We start from the raw sequence: 17,301 nt of genomic DNA on the forward strand, positions 1-17,301 counted from the left end.
TGACTGGATTTTCCCAGAGTCTGGGAGGGCAGGGCTCCCTCTGAGGCTGAGACACACCCTTTATAGCTTGTCATTTGGGGCTCCCCATCAGTAAAACAGGAGTATAATTGGACCCTGCTTCTAGACAGTGGCCGTAAAACATGACGCGTTTGGACGATGAAAGACTAAAACAAATGTGAGATTATTTCTCAAGTCGCCCAGACTCACACAAAGTGTGAAGAACAAAGTGGCCGTTTTAACAACTGACTCATGTTTCTGACAAAAGGGGCGTGTGGTATAGACCCAAGATGTCCCCATTTAAGTTTTACTGAGAGATGACACATGAACATGAACTTCACAGATGCTCATTAGAGGCCTCTCCAGCCAGGAAAGGCGAGGGAGCGTTTCACACGGTCCCGAGTGGCAGCGGGGCTGTGGTCCCCGTAGCAGGTGACTGTGGCACTGTGTTGGGTGTATGAGGGGGCCACGCGGGCTCCAGCAGGGGAAGGAGGCCGTTGGAGACCCCGGTGGTGCAGGGACCCATCCCCCCCCCCTTTTCTCTGCAGCCCCAGTGGCCCTGGAGGCTGGTCAGCCAAAGGCTGCGAGCTGCTGTCCAGAAACCGAACCCATGTCGCCTGCCAGTGCAGCCGCACCACTAGCTTCGCGGTGCTCATGGACGTCTCCCGGCGTGAGGTGGGCGCGCACCCCCCAGGCAGCCCTGCCCACCTGGCTGGTGTGCAGGGGGGCATGGGTCCCTTGGGGTGTTTAGCCTAGCCCCAAACCTGTCCCCTCAAACAGGCTGAGTCTTTGCTTCCAAGTGCTTTGACCAAACTGAATCCACACTAGGCCAGTTGGCCAGATTTTAGGAGCATTTCCATAACAAAACCCCCTTAAAAGGGTTTTCAAAGAGACCAGGTTGTAAATTAAAAGCCACAGCGGCAGACCCTAAGCCTCAGACTGAAAAGAAACTCCTGGAATATACGCCTCACTTCAAAGCGGGCTTCCCCGCAGTCTGTTAGAGGATGCTGCTTCTACCCGGCTTTAAATTTTAGGGAAGAAAAGAGACGGCTGGCGGGAACAAAGGCAGTGTCTCCCTTCAGCGCCACACACGCTGGCCCCAGAAGGCCCCATAGGACAAAGGAGGCTGGTCAGGAGCCACCCAGCAGCCGGCAGCTAATGTCTAACCCCCGGCATTTTCTGAGCCTGGGAATGCAATGAATGGGGCCACGGGGCCACTCGGGGCAGTGGTGAGGTCAGCCTGGGTGCCCGACACTAGAGTCTAGGAGCCGGAACTGGGGCCTGGGTGACCTCGGGGTGGCCTCCTTTTCAGGCCTCTGTTTTGTCCATGGAGGCCAGGCCCTCCTCTGTCTCTCCCAGGGGCTCTCTGGTGTGCAGCTGCCCAAGTTTCTATCACATTCTTGGGAGGGTGAGTCAGCCCCGAGCTGCTGCTGCTGGGCGTCTGGGCAACAAGGAGAAAGAGTGCCCGTGGGCCTTCCCCTGGTGGGCACATTCGAGCATGAGCACCAGGTCCTGGCCTGGAGGGGTCATTATTCGTGAGTTCTTTCCACAAGAGGTCCTCTACTGGCCAGGATGCTAGGCCGCACCAGGAATGAGCTCAGATCCAAGGAAGCTGAGATTCAGGCAGAAGAAATAAAAACAGAGGAAGAATCTGGGCTCCCATGTGCCTGGGGTGCCTCAAAGCCAGAGGCCTCCGAATAGGCCCCCAGCCACGGGGAGGGGGGCCCGGACGGTGGCCTCCAGGGGACACCTGAGTTCACTACAGGGGGAGAGGACAGTGGCCTCCAGGGGACACCTGAGTTCACTACAGGGGGAGAGGACGGTGGCCTCCAGGGGACACCTGAGTTCACTACAGGGGGAGAGGACGGTGGCCTCCAGGGGACACCTGAGTTCACTACAGGGGGAGAGGACGGTGGCCTCCAGGGGACACCTGAGTTCACTACAGGGGGAGAGGACGGTGGCCTCCAGGGGACACCTGAGTTCGCTACAGGGGGAGAAATCCGTTAGCACTTGGCATCCCAACCCCAACCAGTCCTGGCCACCTGGTGTCCCCTGGGCCGTCCTTGCTCGGAATTCTGAGTTCAGAACACTTTCTAGAAGTTACCGGAGAATGGGAGCTTCTTGTTCCCCAGATGCCAAAACTCCACAAGGCGCCGGGTCCAGGACAAGTGTGACATTTTGCAAAGCACAATAGACAATGGCGGTCCCTCTGGCAGCTGTCTTTTGGGAAAACCGAGTCTATTTGGGAGGTCTTGCCCAAGTCAGGATTTAGTGGCCGGGCTCAGCGTTTCCTGAACAGCAGGGTTGCAAAATGTACACAAAAGTCACCATCTCAGCCACGTTTCGGTGGGTACCGGTCAGGGGTCTTACGTACATTCAGGAATTGCTGTGTGACCATCATTACCATCCACCCCCCTCCCCGCATTGTCTGTTTGGTTTTCCTGCTGTTTCCCACCCTGAGCCTTACGCTGCAGTCATGCTGGTTCCTGCCCATAATAATCGTAGTGTTGATGTGTCTTTCATGCAAAAGCTTCCTCAGGGCCACGGCCCTTACGTTCTCCCGTCTCTCACCACACTGCCTGCAGCATGGAGAGGTCTTGCCCCTGAAGATTGTCACCTACGCTGCCGTGTCCCTGTCCCTGGCCGCCCTGCTGGTGGCCTTTGTCCTCCTGGCGCTGGTGCGGACTCTGCGCTCCAACCTGCACAGCACCCACAGGAACCTCATCGGGGCGCTCTTCTTCTCCCAGCTGGTCTTCGTGATTGGGATTACCCAGACAGGAAACCCGGTGAGCCTCCCACCCCTGCCCTGTCCTCCTGCCTGGGCCCCATGTGCTGTTTGAGGCTAGAGCTGGACGGGAGCAGTGCCCTCGTCCCGTGGGTGCCGTGGGCCAGCTCTGGGAGGTTGGGGACCCGGGGCCTGTCAGGTGGGCTCGTGGCTTTGTGCCTGAGTGGGGTCTTCCTCCGAGGCTTCCACTCACATCACCTCTTACTCTCCTGACTGGGCACTAGTGACTTCATCGGAAAGTACAGTCACTCGTTGAAGCCCAGAGCTCTGCAAGCTGTGACTTGAGCTTTAGAGGCCCGAAGATACGCGTCATACCTTGTCCACGAGCTTCCCTGTCCAGCAGCGCCCCCCACTCTCTGCACTTTGCACTTTCTCAGGAGTCACGGCCACATGTCCTGTGGACGCCCGTGTGCCTCCCCAGGGAGGCGGAGGAGATCCTTGAATGGGCGCAGAGCCCGGAGAGGCGGTGCTGGCCGGTGGGTGGGGCTGAGGAAGAGAGGGAGGCTGCCGCCGGAGACAGTGACCGGGAGAGGGAGAGACCAGAGGAGGGTGCTGAGCTGCCGTGGTCTGGCTAAATAGGAGGCGTCTCTCTCAAGCCATCCCGGGTTGTGTTGGTGCATGGCGTGTCACCTAGCCTCCTGGAGCATCATGTGGGCTCCTGGAGTGTCACAGGAGCTCAGGGGGTGTTGTGTATGCTCGTGGGTGTTGCATGAAAGTGGCGGGGGGCGGGGCAGAGTCGGGACGCCTCAGGTCTCCAAAAGGGGACATGTAGGTGAGGATGCCACTCAGTGAGGTGGACACTCACACCCAGTGCGAGTCTGAGTGAGGCTGGACACTCACCCTGAGGGCTGTGGGCTTGAGGAGGCAACCCCCACGTGGGAACAGACAGGTGCCGGAGAAGAAGTGGAATGAGACTAAGGTGGAACTCTGGCCTGGCCTGTGGTGGCGCAGTGGATAAAGCATTTACCTGGAACGCTGAGGTCGCTGGTTCAAAACCCTGGGCTTGCCTGGTCAAGGCACATATGGGAGTTGATGCTTCCTGCTCCTCTCCCTTCTCTCTCTCTCTCTCTCTCTCTAAAACAAAAAACAAAAAAACAATAAAGTTAAAAAAAAAAAAGATGGAACTCTGCCTTACTGGTCAGGGACACTTGCCTACTTGAACCCATCCTCCTCGTTGACCACAAGCAGAGGAACCCTTCAGGACCCTGTGGGACAGCCAGACCTCCTCCCACCCCCCCGGGGGGGGGGCAGGGGGGCAGTCTTGCCTGGCAGGTAGAGAGAGGCAGGATCTGGCAGGCAGACAACCTGAGAGGGCTGTGGCACCAGTAGCCCCAGGCCTGGCACAGAAGACAGACCCATAAGCTGGGTGACAGGTCCTTCCCCGTGTAGGCCTTATCAGTGCATCAGACAGGTGAGGAAGCTGCATGACTCACTCCAGAAACCTTCAAGTGTGCCTTTAAGGGGTCTCCACTCAAAGAGGGGACAAACAGGAGCAGCCACTCCTTGTAACTGGACACCACGGGTGGAAGGCGAAGAGTCCCCCTCCACCTCCAGCACTGACTGGGCTCCTGGGGCGAAGGCTCTTCAGCGGGCCAGCTGCGCATTGGTGAGCACGGAGGAGAGGACTAATGCCCCGTGCGCACACAGGGACTTGGCACCCCGCCTGGTTTTTATGGGTTTTCTGTAAATTCATCCCATCTCTGGGCGAGGCTTTTCATCTCCCAGCTTACTGGCGGGCTGAAATGATTTATTGCGCATTAGCATTCTGCCTTTGTTCCGTTTCTGGGAAAAGTAGTACACTTAGTGCAGGAGCCTGTTCACGCATGGCCCCATTAAATTTTAAAATGTTGTGTTTCTAACACTTCTCTTAAAAAAAGAAAAGTGATTCTATGGGTTTGCTTTCCACATTGCTCAAGGCAGCAAGCCCCGTCCTCCTCACCAGTCCTCCTTTCCCTCAGCCAGCCCTGCTTTGCATGCAGGGGGCGCAGGGGTGTTTGGGGTGGGTTCGCTCAGCCCCAGGCTCACCCTGTGCAGCCACACTGATCTCCCTGCCCACCACAAACTGCAGACTGTGTCCAATGTCTGAGGCAAAGAGCTTGCCTTTATAATAACCTAAGATTCTGATTTTCTTCTGCTTGAGTCCTGCTCTATACTGTATTTGACAAGTATTAATCTACGGGGGCCTCTCCCTCATCTCCAGGCTTTTGTTTCTGGAGAGAATGTGGCGCGTCAAGGTTGGCATGGCAGCAAGTGGCACTTGTGTTCCCAGTGCACTTGTGCTCTGTTGAGCTCCCCACAGGGTGCACTGACCTGGCACGTATGCAGAATGGCCTCCACTGTGGGTCATGGTTAGCCCTCTCTCTCCTCCCACCCTCCTGTGTCTGTTGATCGTGGTGTCTCCTTGGCACAGACACTGAGACCGTGGGAGGTTGGGCTGCCAGGACAGCAGTGGAGATGGACAGAATGAGTGTTAGGGATGGGCCCAGCCATGGGGTGTGGTCAAGGGTAGGGCCCTGTTGTGAGGGTGTGGTCAAGATAGGGCCCACTATGGGGCCTGATGAGAGGTAGGGACAGTGTAAGGATATGGACATGGGCAGGGCTCAGCTGTGAGTGTGGTCAGTGGTCAGGGGCAGGGCTTTGGCTGTGGGGTATAGACAGGGATGGGGCTCAACTGTGTGGGTGTGGACAGGGTGGGGCTTGGCTTGGGCGTGGCTGAGGGCTTTCTCCTCCCTCTCCCCTCAGTGCATTCCTTTCCTACCCTGCTAATGTCCCTTTCTAGGACCTGCCCAGTGTCCCAGGGACCAGCCTCGGGAGCCCTGGCGGTGGCAGCCCTACCTAAAAGGAGTTGGGAGAGGCTTCTCCAGAGCACCTGGGACTGGAGTTCTCTAATGGTCTCAAAGGCTGGACTCCCTGAGACCCCAGTGTCCTCAGCCTCTCCCCACCACCGCCTTCCTCCTGTTCTCACACGTCCTTCTGTGCCCCAGTGACACTGGCTGGCTCACCAACGTCCCCAGAGGCTGGGATGCTGTCTCTCAGCTACCTTGGAAGTTGACTTTCTCTTTCTGGCACCTGGTCACTGGCCAGACACACCTGCCCAGCACAGGACAGAACAGAACAAACTCCCTCATTCCCATTCCTGCTTCAGCAGAGACAGAATCCTCCCTGAAGTCGGTGCAGGCACCGTGAGCTGGATCTTGTTTACCACTGAGCTCACAAAGCATGAAGCCCTCCCTCAGGCAGCCCACTCCTGCTGGGCCTTGGAGCCCTGGCCGAGGGTCAGGGGTGGCAGGCTAAGGCCAAGATCATGGTCTGGGGGTCTCTGCCTGACCAGATCAACTCTACAATATTTAGCTTTAAATTAAATGCCAACATTTCAAAATTTAGAACCATGACATGAAAATACAGGTTTCCAGCTTCTCCTGAAAACACGGGGGGCTCTGCCACCTCTTGTCCCCAGGCTGCACTGGCTCATGGCACCCGTCTGGGCTGGGAAGGGTCCCCATTCCACACAGGGAGGCTGGGATGCTATGAGGGTTGGTGCTTAGCCACTCTTGGGTGAATCTAGTACAAAACACAATTAACTCAATATCCTTGTTCCAACCTGCAGAACCTCATATTTGCAGAGTGGCCTGTTTGGTCATTTCCCCCTCCGCCCTGTGCCCCTTCAGTGCAGGGGTGGGGGCCTGGTGGCTGGTGCTGAGCCAGCTCCTCTCTCCGCAGTTCCTGTGCACGGTGATCGCCATTGCCCTGCACTACGTCTATATGAGCACCTTCGCCTGGACCTTCGTGGAGAGCCTGCATGTCTACCGCATGCTGACAGAGGTGCGCAACATCGATGCTGGGCCCATGCGGTTCTACTACGTTGTGGGCTGGGGCATCCCGGCCATTGTCACAGGTGAGGATGCTCAGAGAAGCCCTGCTGGGGTGGCCAGGGCTGGAAACTGACCACCAATGGAGGGACCCATGTGATATTGCTGGCACAGGAACCTGTGTCAGATGAGCCAGCAACCCCAGACCGAAGCAGAAGAGCTCTCTGGCCTCCTCTCCCTTCTGTGCCCAGTTCAGACATGGCCCCTTCCTGCAGAGGAGGCTCCAGCCCTGTACACTGATATGCTCACATGAGTGTAATCATTCCATACCTACTGGGGGACTGTATTCTGTTGAGTGTGAGTTCCTTGAGAGCTGGGCCTGGGTCTCATCAGGGTTCTGTCTCTGGCTCCTAACAAATAAAAACTATGTCTTTCCACTGCATGGATGGATGGTGAATGAATGAATGAGTGATAGGCAGATAGGCGGATAGGTGGGTGGATAGATAGATGGATGGATGGGTGGGTGGCTGGGTGGTTGGATGGATGGTGGGTGGATGGGTATGTGGGTGGATGGATGGATGGATAGATGGATGAGTGGGTAGATGGATGGATAGATGGGTGGATGGATGGATGGATAGGTATGTGGATGGATGGATGGATGGGTGGATGGATGGATAGGTGGGTGGATGTGTGGTTGGTGGATGGGTGGATGGGTGGATGGATGGATGGATGGATGGATAGGTGGGTGGATGGGTGGTTGGGTGGATGGGTAGGTGGATGGATGGATGGATGGATGGATGGATAGGTGGGTGGTTAGGTAGGTGGGTAGATGGATGGGTGGATGGATGGATGGATGGATGGATGGGTGGATGGATGGATGGATGGATGGATGGATAGGTGGGTGGATGGGTGGTTGGGTGGATGGGTGGATGGGTAGGTGGATGGATGGATGGATGGATGGATAGGTGGGTGGATGGATGGATGGATAGGTGGGTGGTTGGGTGGATGGGTAGGTGGGTAGATGGATGGGTGGATAGATGGATGGATGGATAGGTATGTGGATGGATGGATGGATAGGTGGGTGGATGGATGGATAGATGGATGGATGGATGGATAGGTATGTGGGTGGGTGGATGGATGGATGGATGGATGGATGGATGGATGGATGGATGGATAGGTATGTGAATGGATGGATGGATAGGTGGGTGGATGGGTGGTTGGGTGGATGGATGGATGGATGGATGGATGGATGGATGAATGGATGGATGGATAGGTATGTGGATGGATGGATGGATGGATGGATGGATGGATGGGTATGTGGATGGATGGATGGATAGGTGGGTGGATGGGTGGTTGGGTGGATGGATGGGTGGATGGATGGATGGATGGATGGATGGATAGGTGGGTGGATAGGTGGTTGGGTGGATGGATGGATAGATAGGTGGGTGGATGGATGGATGGGTGGATGGATGGGTGGATAGGTGGGTGGATGGATGGATGGATGGATGGATGGATGGATGGATAGGTGGGTGGTTGGATGGAGGGATGGATAGGTGGGTGGATAGGTGGTTGGGTGGATGGATGGATAGATAGGTGGGTGGATGGATAGGTGGGTGGGTGGATGGATGGATGAATGGATGGATGGATGGATAGGTATGTGGATGGATGGATGGATAGGTGGGTGGATGGGTGGTTGGGTGGATGGATGGGTGGATGGATGGATGGGTGGGTGGATGGATGGATGGATGGATGGATGGATCGATGGATGGATGGATGGATGGATGGATGGATGGATGGATGGATGGATAGGTATATGGATGGATGGATGGATGGATGGATGGATAGGTGGGTGGATGAGTGGTTGGGTGGATGGATGGATAGATAGGTGGGTGGATGGATGGATAGATATGTGGATGGATGGGTGGGTGGATGGATGGATGGATGGATATTTATGTGGATGGATGGATAGGTGGGTGGATGGGTGGTTGGGTGGGTGGATGGATGGATAGGTGGGTGGTTGGGTGGGTGGATGGATGGATGGATGGATGGATAGGTGGGTGGTTGGGTGGTTGGGTGGATGGATGGATGGGTGGATGGATAGATGGATGGATGGATAAGTGAACAAAATGGCAGTGCTTGCTTAGCACACTTCTTACTAAGTACCAGAAAGACATAGTTTGCTTCCGGTCAGGGAAGACCACACTTCTATTCACAAAGAGCCAAACCCCTTCTCCTCAATAGGCCCTGAGTTCGAGGGAAGTCTGAGGCTCATAGCAGCGGGAGAAAGGGTGCTGCCCCGGGGTTCTGCCCAGCAGCCGTGCTGGGGTCAGAGCCAGGGTAGGTCACATCTCTCCTGCTCTCCACAGAAGCACCACCAGGTGGACTCCTCAGCCAACTCTGCTTCCTCCCAGACAGTCTGGGCACCAGTTGGCCCGTCTGCCTGTGCTCTGAGGGACCCTTAGAGACTGTTGTCACCTCCATATGGAGCTGCTGAGGCATGGGCAGGGTGGGCCCCCTTGGGCAGGTGGGGCCTCCCTTGCCAGCAGCCCCTCCTCTCAGACCCACAGACTGAACATGGCGGACATGTCACGCCTCCTGTTTCTACGCAGTTCTAGTCACTCTGAGGAAGATGGCTGACTGGTGGTCCCTGAGTCCCAAGAACCTGGAAGAGTGAGGCTGAGGGGCGAGGAGGGGGCAGCGGTTTGGGAGCCCCCTCATGCCCTGAAACCCCCTGTAAACAGTTGCAGTCATACTCGAGCTGCCAGGCCCAGTCAGTACCACTGAGTTATTATTATTATTATTATTATTATTACTATTATTAAGTGAAGCTCAGAAACCACAAGGTCAGGTTTTATTTACCTCAGATGCTATGAATAGAAATGAAGAAGTAAAATCAAAACAATCTGCTGAATTCACAAAAGGGCCACTGACAGTAGGCTCCCTGGTTTTCTGTGCCCCAAACAAACATAGCTGTGATCCTGCTCTGTGATGTACCCCTGCGGCTGCTAGCTGCAGCCCCGGGAAGGGGACTCACTCCCTCCCGCAGGTGAGCCCCCACCTGTAAGTGAACGGCAGTCCCTGGTGGGTGACTGCACAGCGACCCCAGGGCCAAGCTCAGGAGGGGGTAGGACTGCAGGCACCTTCTAAGGTGAAGCTTGTAGGGCTGCTGTGACAAGTACCGTAACCTGGGGTTTGAAAAAATCAGAAGTTTATTCTCACCCAGAATGGAAGGCAAGGTGTGGGCAGGGCTGCTCCCTCTGGAGGCGGAGCTGAGGGGGCCTCTGCCCAGGCCCAGCCCTTGGCGTGGAGGCTGCTGCAGGTGTCCCGCAGCTCCTGTCTGCCCACCATCCTGTGACCTCTCCATGTGTCTGTGTCTCAAACCTCCCTCTCCTTCTCCTATAAGGACACCAGTCCCTGGATACACGGTCCACCCTGATCCGGTGTGATCTCATCTTAGGATCCTTGGCTGATCATATCTGCAAAGACTCTGTTTCCAAATAAGGTCACTGTCACAGGCTCTGGGGGTCAGGACTTGGATGGACAGATCTTCCTAGGGGATGCCACTACAGTAGTAGGGGACAGGAAGAGGGAGTGAGAACACCCCAAAGTCACCGAGGGTCTGCAGCAAGGAACCCTGAGGGAGGTCTCCAGCAGCCAGGGCTGCACCCAGGGGCTTGTTACAATAGCAACGGCACCTCGAACACACCTGACCCCCCCCCCGCCCATAAAGTCACTTGTAGGGGCCAGACCTGGATATTCCCACACTGTCCCCCACTGTCGCTGACCACACAGGATATTTCAGTGTACATGTTTTCTGGTGTAGAATCCTCAGAAGGGTTGCTGGGTGGATCCTGGTCGGGGTACATGTGGGTATCTGTCTATCTCCCTTCCTCTCACTTAAAAAAAATACTTAAGTCTTTTGCAAAAGAATTGAGAATGATTCCCAGAGGACTTCGGGCCGAGATGGAGGTGCTGACTGACCTCAGCCGGGGTTCCTACATATGACCTTGTCACCTCTTCCTGCCTGGACACTGTGACCAAGCTGGCCAGGCATGGGTGGTCCTGGCCCTTCCTCTTTTGCCTGTCCATGCCATATCTGTGTGTGTGTGGGGGGGGGGGGCGGTAATCACCTTGGGCATCTCCTCCACATGGGGCTGGATGGAGCAGAGTGTCTCCACCCAGACCCTGTGAGAGGGTGGCGGCCATGTCTGCCAGACACCAGAGCAGAAGGAAGGGCAGGCTGTCAGGCGTCGTGGGCGCCTGGCCCAGCCCAGGCACCCCGATATCCAGGGGAAAGGGTGGGAGTTAGGAGGGTGGTGTCAGAGAAGGTCACAGAGAGGATCAACCAGGTCTCACCTACTACTTTCTCTTAAACAAAGTCTGTGTTGAATCCCAATGTTCATCCGATAGTTCTGCAAGGACAAGGTTCACCTGTAGCTTGTCACACGGTTGTTAGAAACCATGGCTGTGGCTTAAAAGCCTTAGAAAATACAACAAATGCCTCATCTGCACAGCACTTGGGAAGGATGAACAGTTTGTGTGTGTGTGTGGTCTGACTGCGTGTACATGTGTGTGGTGTGTACATGTGTGTGGTATGTACATGGGTGTGTGACGTGGGTGTGTGTCCACCAAGGCCCATCATGGACACCCTGGCCTCCTGGTCCCACTGCCTGTCCTTGTCTCTCTCTGGTCTCCCTCAGCAGCCCTGGCCCAGGTGGGCTCCTTATGGCTGCCCGGCCCATGTGGGCAAGGTGGGACTGTGATTTGACACAGAAAGAGGTTTTGCTCTGACAGTACCTGGGCCTATGTCACATGCCAAGTGTTTATCTTGGGCTCCTGGCCCTTCCCTCTGAGGGCGACACTGGGGCCCCGGGTTCCTGGCTGGGTGGGGCTGGGGATGCCCCACTTGTGGACACACCTACCCAGCTGGCCCTCAGGAGGGTCCCCTCCTAGGGTGTGGCCCTCACTCCCCTCTCTGACGTCCAGGACTCGCGGTGGGACTGGACCCCCAGGGCTACGGAAACCCCGACTTCTGCTGGCTATCCCTTCGAGACACTCTGATCTGGAGCTTTGCTGGGCCTATCGGGACAGTTATAATTGTGAGTGTGGGGGCGGAGGCGAGGAGGTCTCAGCCCGCAATTCCCGGGGACGTGGGAAACCGGGGTGCCCCCGGGCACTGGCTGAAAGGGGTGTTTGGGCGGCTGGGTGACCGGCTCCTCTGAGCGGCCGGTGGGGCAGGAGAGGCTGATCTCACCCTGAGGAGGCCCCGTCCTCAGACCTGCAGGGTCTGGGTTCCCGTCCACGTCCACTGTGAGGCTGCTCAGCACCCAGCCTCCGGAGGGCCCCGTACAGGCGGGCGGGCTAACACTCAGACTCCCAGGCCTCTCATCCCAGCCCCACTTCCGGAGATGGGTGAAGGTGTTCAGAAGTGTCTGGCTTCTGAAGATCTGTGTGACAATATAGACGAGCTGGCCACCTGATTTTTTTTTTCAGGTCAATACAGTTATTTTTGTCTTGTCTGCAAAAGTCTCCTGCCGACGAAAGCACCACTACTATGAAAGAAAGGGGATTGTGTAAGTTGGTGCTACAGCAGATGGGTGGGTGGAACCTGGCACCGGGACCCAGACGGCTGGTTTACACGCCAGGCTGAGCCCGGCCGAGTGCCTTTCGCCCAGCGGGCCAGGCCCCTCGGCCACTGCGCCGGTCAGCTGAGGCGGCATTAGGGATGACTGACTTGGCCAGTCCAGAGGACCGATGACAGGCGGGATTGACAGGGGGAGAGGCGCCCGTGTCTGGACACTGTCAGAGCTCCCTGTGCAGGGGCGACCGGGTCTGAGTGGTGTTTGGACATTGTGAGGAAAGGAAAGGAGGCTGACCACAGCAGAGGCCAGGCCGGGCAATGGGACAGCAGCCTGGACCAGGGAAGGGAGCACATTCAGATGCAGGAAGTGTTTAGGATGGAGGACCGCACTTCTGGTCATAGACTTGCTGAGGGGAGAAAGGCTTTAGCAGTGATGCCCGGCTCTGTCCTCCTCCCCCAAATGGGCAATGGTGATGGTAACAAATGCAGACAGGAGGAGGCGGGAACAATGACAGCAACTGGGGAGAGGTGCCAATGTGGTGCTGGGACTACAGGAATGGGGGGGCTCCCCGGCAGAATGGGAGCCCAGCAAGGAGGGAACCTGCTATGTTCGGGGGTTGGGAGTGGAGAGAGGACCCACAGCAAGCCTCAGAGGGTCAGGCAGGGCAGCGGGAGAGCTGAGAAAGGGTCAGGGAGACAAGGACAAGGGTGTCCAGTGTGCTGGGTGACACATGCCAGGAGGTGGGCAAAGGAGAGGCTGCCCAGCCACAGAGAAGAGAGCTCGGGAAGGTTTGGGGAAGGGAAGGCTGGTGGGTGCGTGGGTAGGTGGCTGAATAGATGGACCAGTGTGTGGGGGGGGGGCGCTGGGAGGGAGGAGGCCTGGAATCACGCCCCGCCCTGCCCCCAGCTCCCTCCTAAGGACCGCCTTCATCCTGCTGCTGCTCATCAGCGCCACCTGGCTGCTGGGGCTGCTGGCCGTGAACAGCGACGTGCTCACCTTCCACTACCTCTTTGCCATCTTCAGCTGCTTACAGGTGAGGGACTTGCTGGGGTGTCTGCTCAGACCATGGGTGGGATGTCTGGTGAGGTCATGGGTCACCTGTGCTGCTTCCTCTCTGAGATGCCTCGACCCTGGGTGGCCAAGAGTGTCCCCAGAGAGAACCTCGACCTAGCGACCAGGCTGTGTCTGAGCTCTGGATAGGTGGGACCACACTGTGGCTTTGGTTCCAGTGCGGCCGCAGTGTGTTCGGGGTGACAGCAAGGCCTCACTACACACGGTCCTGCCACCAAAAGAAACCTGTTGCCCCAAACACAGCTCTGCCCAGAGCCTTCCTGAGCCCCTTCCTTGGTCCTCCTGCATTGTCAGGGCACTGTCCTTCGCTTGGCCAGTAAGGGGCTCGCTCCCCTCCCCCAGAGAAAGTCTCATTAGTGTCCCCAGGGAGGGGTGCTGGCCATTCACAGCGCACTCAAGGAGCTTCCCAGGAAGCTGGCTAATGATGTTATGCGGGGAATTCCGGGTGGCCCTGGACTGTGGTCTGGGATGGGGCCCTGCAGTTCCCACATGCCGGCTGCCCTGCCCGTTCACCTGAGGAAGCAGGAGCCCCTGCAGGAAGAGGCTGAGCATGGGCCTCGGCGGGCGTCTCCACGGCCACAGCTGCCGGCTGCTCTGGGCACTTGGCTCCACGTCCGGGCGGGCTGAGCTCTGCGCCCTCAGGCTGGCGGGGCCCTGGCTGCTTTGCTGACCTGCTGCCCCTCCCTGCAGGGCCTCTTCGTTCTCTTGTTCCACTGCGTGCTCAACAGGGAGGTCCGGAAGCACCTGAAGGGGGCACTTGCTGGGAAGAAGCCACACCCAGATGACTCGGCCAACACGAGGGCTACCCTGCTGACGGTAGGAGGCCCCGAGGGACACCCACAGGGCCGGGGGCTAGGCTGCTCCCCTCACCTGGGGCCCGCGTGAGGGTCTGGACCAACGAGCATCAGGCACAGTGCCATGGTCTCAGCGCCCGTCACAAGGGGGATGTCACAGAGCCATCCATAGAGCACAGCGTCGAGCCTGACTTGGTGGCGTCTGTCATAGTCACAGCCCTGCTTTTCAAGGTCTCAGGAGGACGGGGCTCAGTCGGCCAGGACCCCCAACCAGAAGTTGTAGCTGAGGGGGGGAGGCTGTCGACTGACCGCAGTGGGGGCCAAGCAGTGGCTGTTTTTCTCTTGGTCACAGCGAGGCTCCTGTGCCTGGCAGGATACCGCCGGGTACCAGCACTGGGGCTTGCTGTGGGGACAGGGCACCCTCTGCTCCCTGGTGCCCTCTGCTCACCAATAACCACCCCCCTCCCCCCAGCGCTCCCTCAACTGCAACACCACCTACAGCGAGGAACCACACATGCTACGCACGGCTCTGGGCGAGTCCACCGCCTCTCTGGACAGTACTGTCAGGTCAGGCCTGAGCGTCGCTCTTGCTGTCCTGACAGGTGGGGGTGGCCTAGCTCTCGGAGCAGGTGCAGGCTTCATCGCCGCCGTCCTGAGCTGCTGGGGGGGGCCTGGCCGTGTACCCACTGTTCTAGTAGACGATGTTTCCCAGTTCGCTCAGTCTCTTGTGGCAGAGAGCCTTCCAGAGCCCAGGGCCGTCCTGGTGCCTGCAGCAGGTGTTCGGTGATGGCTGGCCACATCATGTGTCCCCCTGGGCAATGGTGCTGAGCCCACCCTTCCCACCCTCTCTAGGGATGAAGGGGGTCAGAAGCTCAGCGTGTCCTCTGGCCCAGTGAGAGGCGGACAGGGGGAGCCAGACTCATCCTTCCTCCCCAGGAGCACCAAGAAACCCCACGGTATGTGTACCCTGGAGGGTGGTCTCCTGTCAGCCTGTGTGTCTGCCTCCCAGGGGGTGTGGGGGAGCACATCTCGCTGGCTCTTGTCTGTCTCACAGTCTCTTCATCACTGGAAGAGGTGTCTGAGGCTGAGTCATAATTGGAGGGTCAGCAGGGACCCTACTGCCTCCAAATGCTCAGGACCTCGGTGGCTCTGCTCTGGCTTCGCCAGGAAGCCCATTCCCCTGGCCTGAGCCCCTGGCCTGAGCCCCTGTCCTCCCATCCAGCTGCAGGTCATGATTCGGACTCCGACAGCGAGCTCTCCCTGGATGAGCAGAGCAGCTCTTATGCCTCCTCCCACTCATCAGACAGTGAGGACGACAGGGAGGAGGCCGAGGACAAATGGGACCCAGCCCACGGCCCTATCCACAGCACCCCCAAAGGTGAGGGAGTGGGCACAGCAGGCCAGGCCTGCCTCCCAGGATGCAGAACTGCTCAGCCAGGGGCCAGAGGCCAATGGGAGGTACTGGCAGGGAGAAGGCCCCTCCTCACATACACAGAGTCCAGGCAGAGTAGTTTGGAGGGTCTTGCTGGGGACTCACTGCAAGGACCTCACAAACCTGACCCCACCTGCTGGGGGGTGGCCAGCAGGGGCTCCCAGGTGTTGGGGTACAGTGGGGGGATTTACAGCTGGTGCCCCTACTGTCAGGACCTCTCCCTGGCTGAGCCTTGGTGTCCCCACCTGGAGGGTGTGGCCCTGCCAGGCCTGCAGGTCAGGACCACTTAAGAACTCAGGACACACACTCCCAGTGGAGGGACAATCAGAACTCTTAGGGGTGGGGCCTCCCTGCTTGTTGATGGTTGGTTGCCCCTGTGCCTCAGTAGACGCCGCAGCCAACCACATCCCTCCAGGCTGGCCAGATGGGAGCCTGGCCGGGAGCGACAGCGAGGAGCCCGGCGAGAAGCCACACCTGAAGGTGGAGACCAAGGTCAGCGTGGAGCTGCACCTGGACCAGCAGGGCAACCACTGCCTTGAGCGCCCCGCGGACGGGGAGAGTGGAGGCCCACCCAGGCCTGTAGCCGCACCCTCCACGCAGCCCCTGGAGCAGAGAAAAGGTGCCTCTGGGTGGAGAGGGCCCTGCTGCCCCAAAGCACCTGGTCCTGACGGAGGGGAGGGCGGCGGGGTGGAGGGACAGGAGCTTTGCTTGTCAGATGGGGCGGGGCCTGTCAGATGGGGCGGGGCCTGTCAGATGGGGCAGAGCCTGCTGACATGTATGGTGGAGTGAGATGAAAGCGGGTCCTGGTCGCAGGGCTGGCCTCCTGGCAGGCAGAGGTGACCATCAGACGCTACCAAGTTGGGCTAGGACCCAAGGAGGGAGGCCCAATGGTGCGGGGCTTCTCAGAACCGCAAGAACAGCCCCTTCAGAGCCTCCTGGTCAGCAGGCCAGGCTGACCGTCCCCTTCTCAATCCCCCACCTCCCAGGCATCTTGAAAAACAAAGTCACCTACCCTCCGCCCCTGACAGAGAAGACCCTCAAGTGCCGGCTCCGGGAGAAGCTGGCCGAGTGCGAGCAGAGCCCCGCATCCTCCCGCTCGTCCTCCCTGGGCTCCAGCGATGGGGTCCACGGCCCCGACGGCGCCATCACCATCAAGAACCCGCATCGGGAGCCCGGGCGCGAGCACCTCAACGGCGTGGCCATGAATGTGCGCACCGGGAGCGCCCAGGCCCATGGGTCCGACTCTGAGTGAGTAGCAGCAGGGGTGGCCCTGACCAGCCCTCCCTGTGTGTGCCGTTCCTGGACAGTGGTCAGAGGCCTGAGCACCGGGAGCGCCCAGGCCCAGGGGCCCAGGCAGAGGTGGGGTAGGGTACCTCGGCCGGAGGGGCTTCAGTGCCTGCAGGAAGAACTGACCACAGGGAGGCAGGCTTCCTGTCCTGGGCGACTGCCAACATCGAGCCTAGGGTCATTACTACCCCATTCTGTGGTTGAGGAGACTGAGGGTCAGGGGAAGCTGCAGAGGCGAGGAACAGGAGATTCTCTGTAGACTGCCTGCTGACCTTCCCATAGCTCTTCCCTCCTACAGACTTCCAAGGGAAGGGCTAGGTCTTCTAGTGTGGCCTTCCTAACACTTAAAGAATGAGTTGGGTTGCTGACCTTGATCCTCATGCTCCAGCGTGAGGCCAGCTCTGCAGGGACATTCGGAGGGGCTTGGCCGTCCAGGTGGCTCTGACTGCCGGGTGCAGGCTCAGCCTGCCCCCTCTCCTGCCTCCTCCCGGTGTAGCTGTGTCCACATTTAGGCTTGCACTCCCTGGAGCCCCCAGGCATCCCC

General features: G+C 58.4%; 1 protein-coding gene across 4 annotated transcripts in view; it reads left to right on the plus strand.

Moving 5' to 3' along the window:
* Positions 1-17,301, plus strand: part of CELSR1 (cadherin EGF LAG seven-pass G-type receptor 1) — a 138,318-nt gene that overhangs the window by 120,156 nt on the left and 861 nt on the right. For 3 of the 4 annotated variants that reach the window (XM_066255128.1, XM_066255115.1, XM_066255134.1), the window contains exons 23-34: positions 546-672; positions 2,583-2,783; positions 6,503-6,677; positions 11,578-11,690; positions 12,085-12,164; positions 13,080-13,206; positions 13,935-14,060; positions 14,511-14,605; positions 14,891-14,994; positions 15,261-15,416; positions 15,856-16,089; positions 16,457-16,718. In XM_066255128.1, coding sequence (XP_066111225.1) covers positions 546-672; positions 2,583-2,783; positions 6,503-6,677; positions 11,578-11,690; positions 12,085-12,164; positions 13,080-13,206; positions 13,935-14,060; positions 14,511-14,605; positions 14,891-14,994; positions 15,261-15,416; positions 15,856-16,089; positions 16,457-16,718 — 1,800 coding nt within the window. The remainder of the gene's footprint in view (positions 1-545; positions 673-2,582; positions 2,784-6,502; positions 6,678-11,577; positions 11,691-12,084; positions 12,165-13,079; positions 13,207-13,934; positions 14,061-14,510; positions 14,606-14,890; positions 14,995-15,260; positions 15,417-15,855; positions 16,090-16,456; positions 16,719-17,301) is intronic. The other variant, XM_066255123.1, reaches the window with a different exon arrangement.

The sequence above is a fragment of the Saccopteryx bilineata genome, chromosome 1 (assembly GCF_036850765.1).
Source record: "Saccopteryx bilineata isolate mSacBil1 chromosome 1, mSacBil1_pri_phased_curated, whole genome shotgun sequence".
Classification (NCBI taxonomy): Eukaryota; Metazoa; Chordata; class Mammalia; order Chiroptera; family Emballonuridae; genus Saccopteryx; species Saccopteryx bilineata.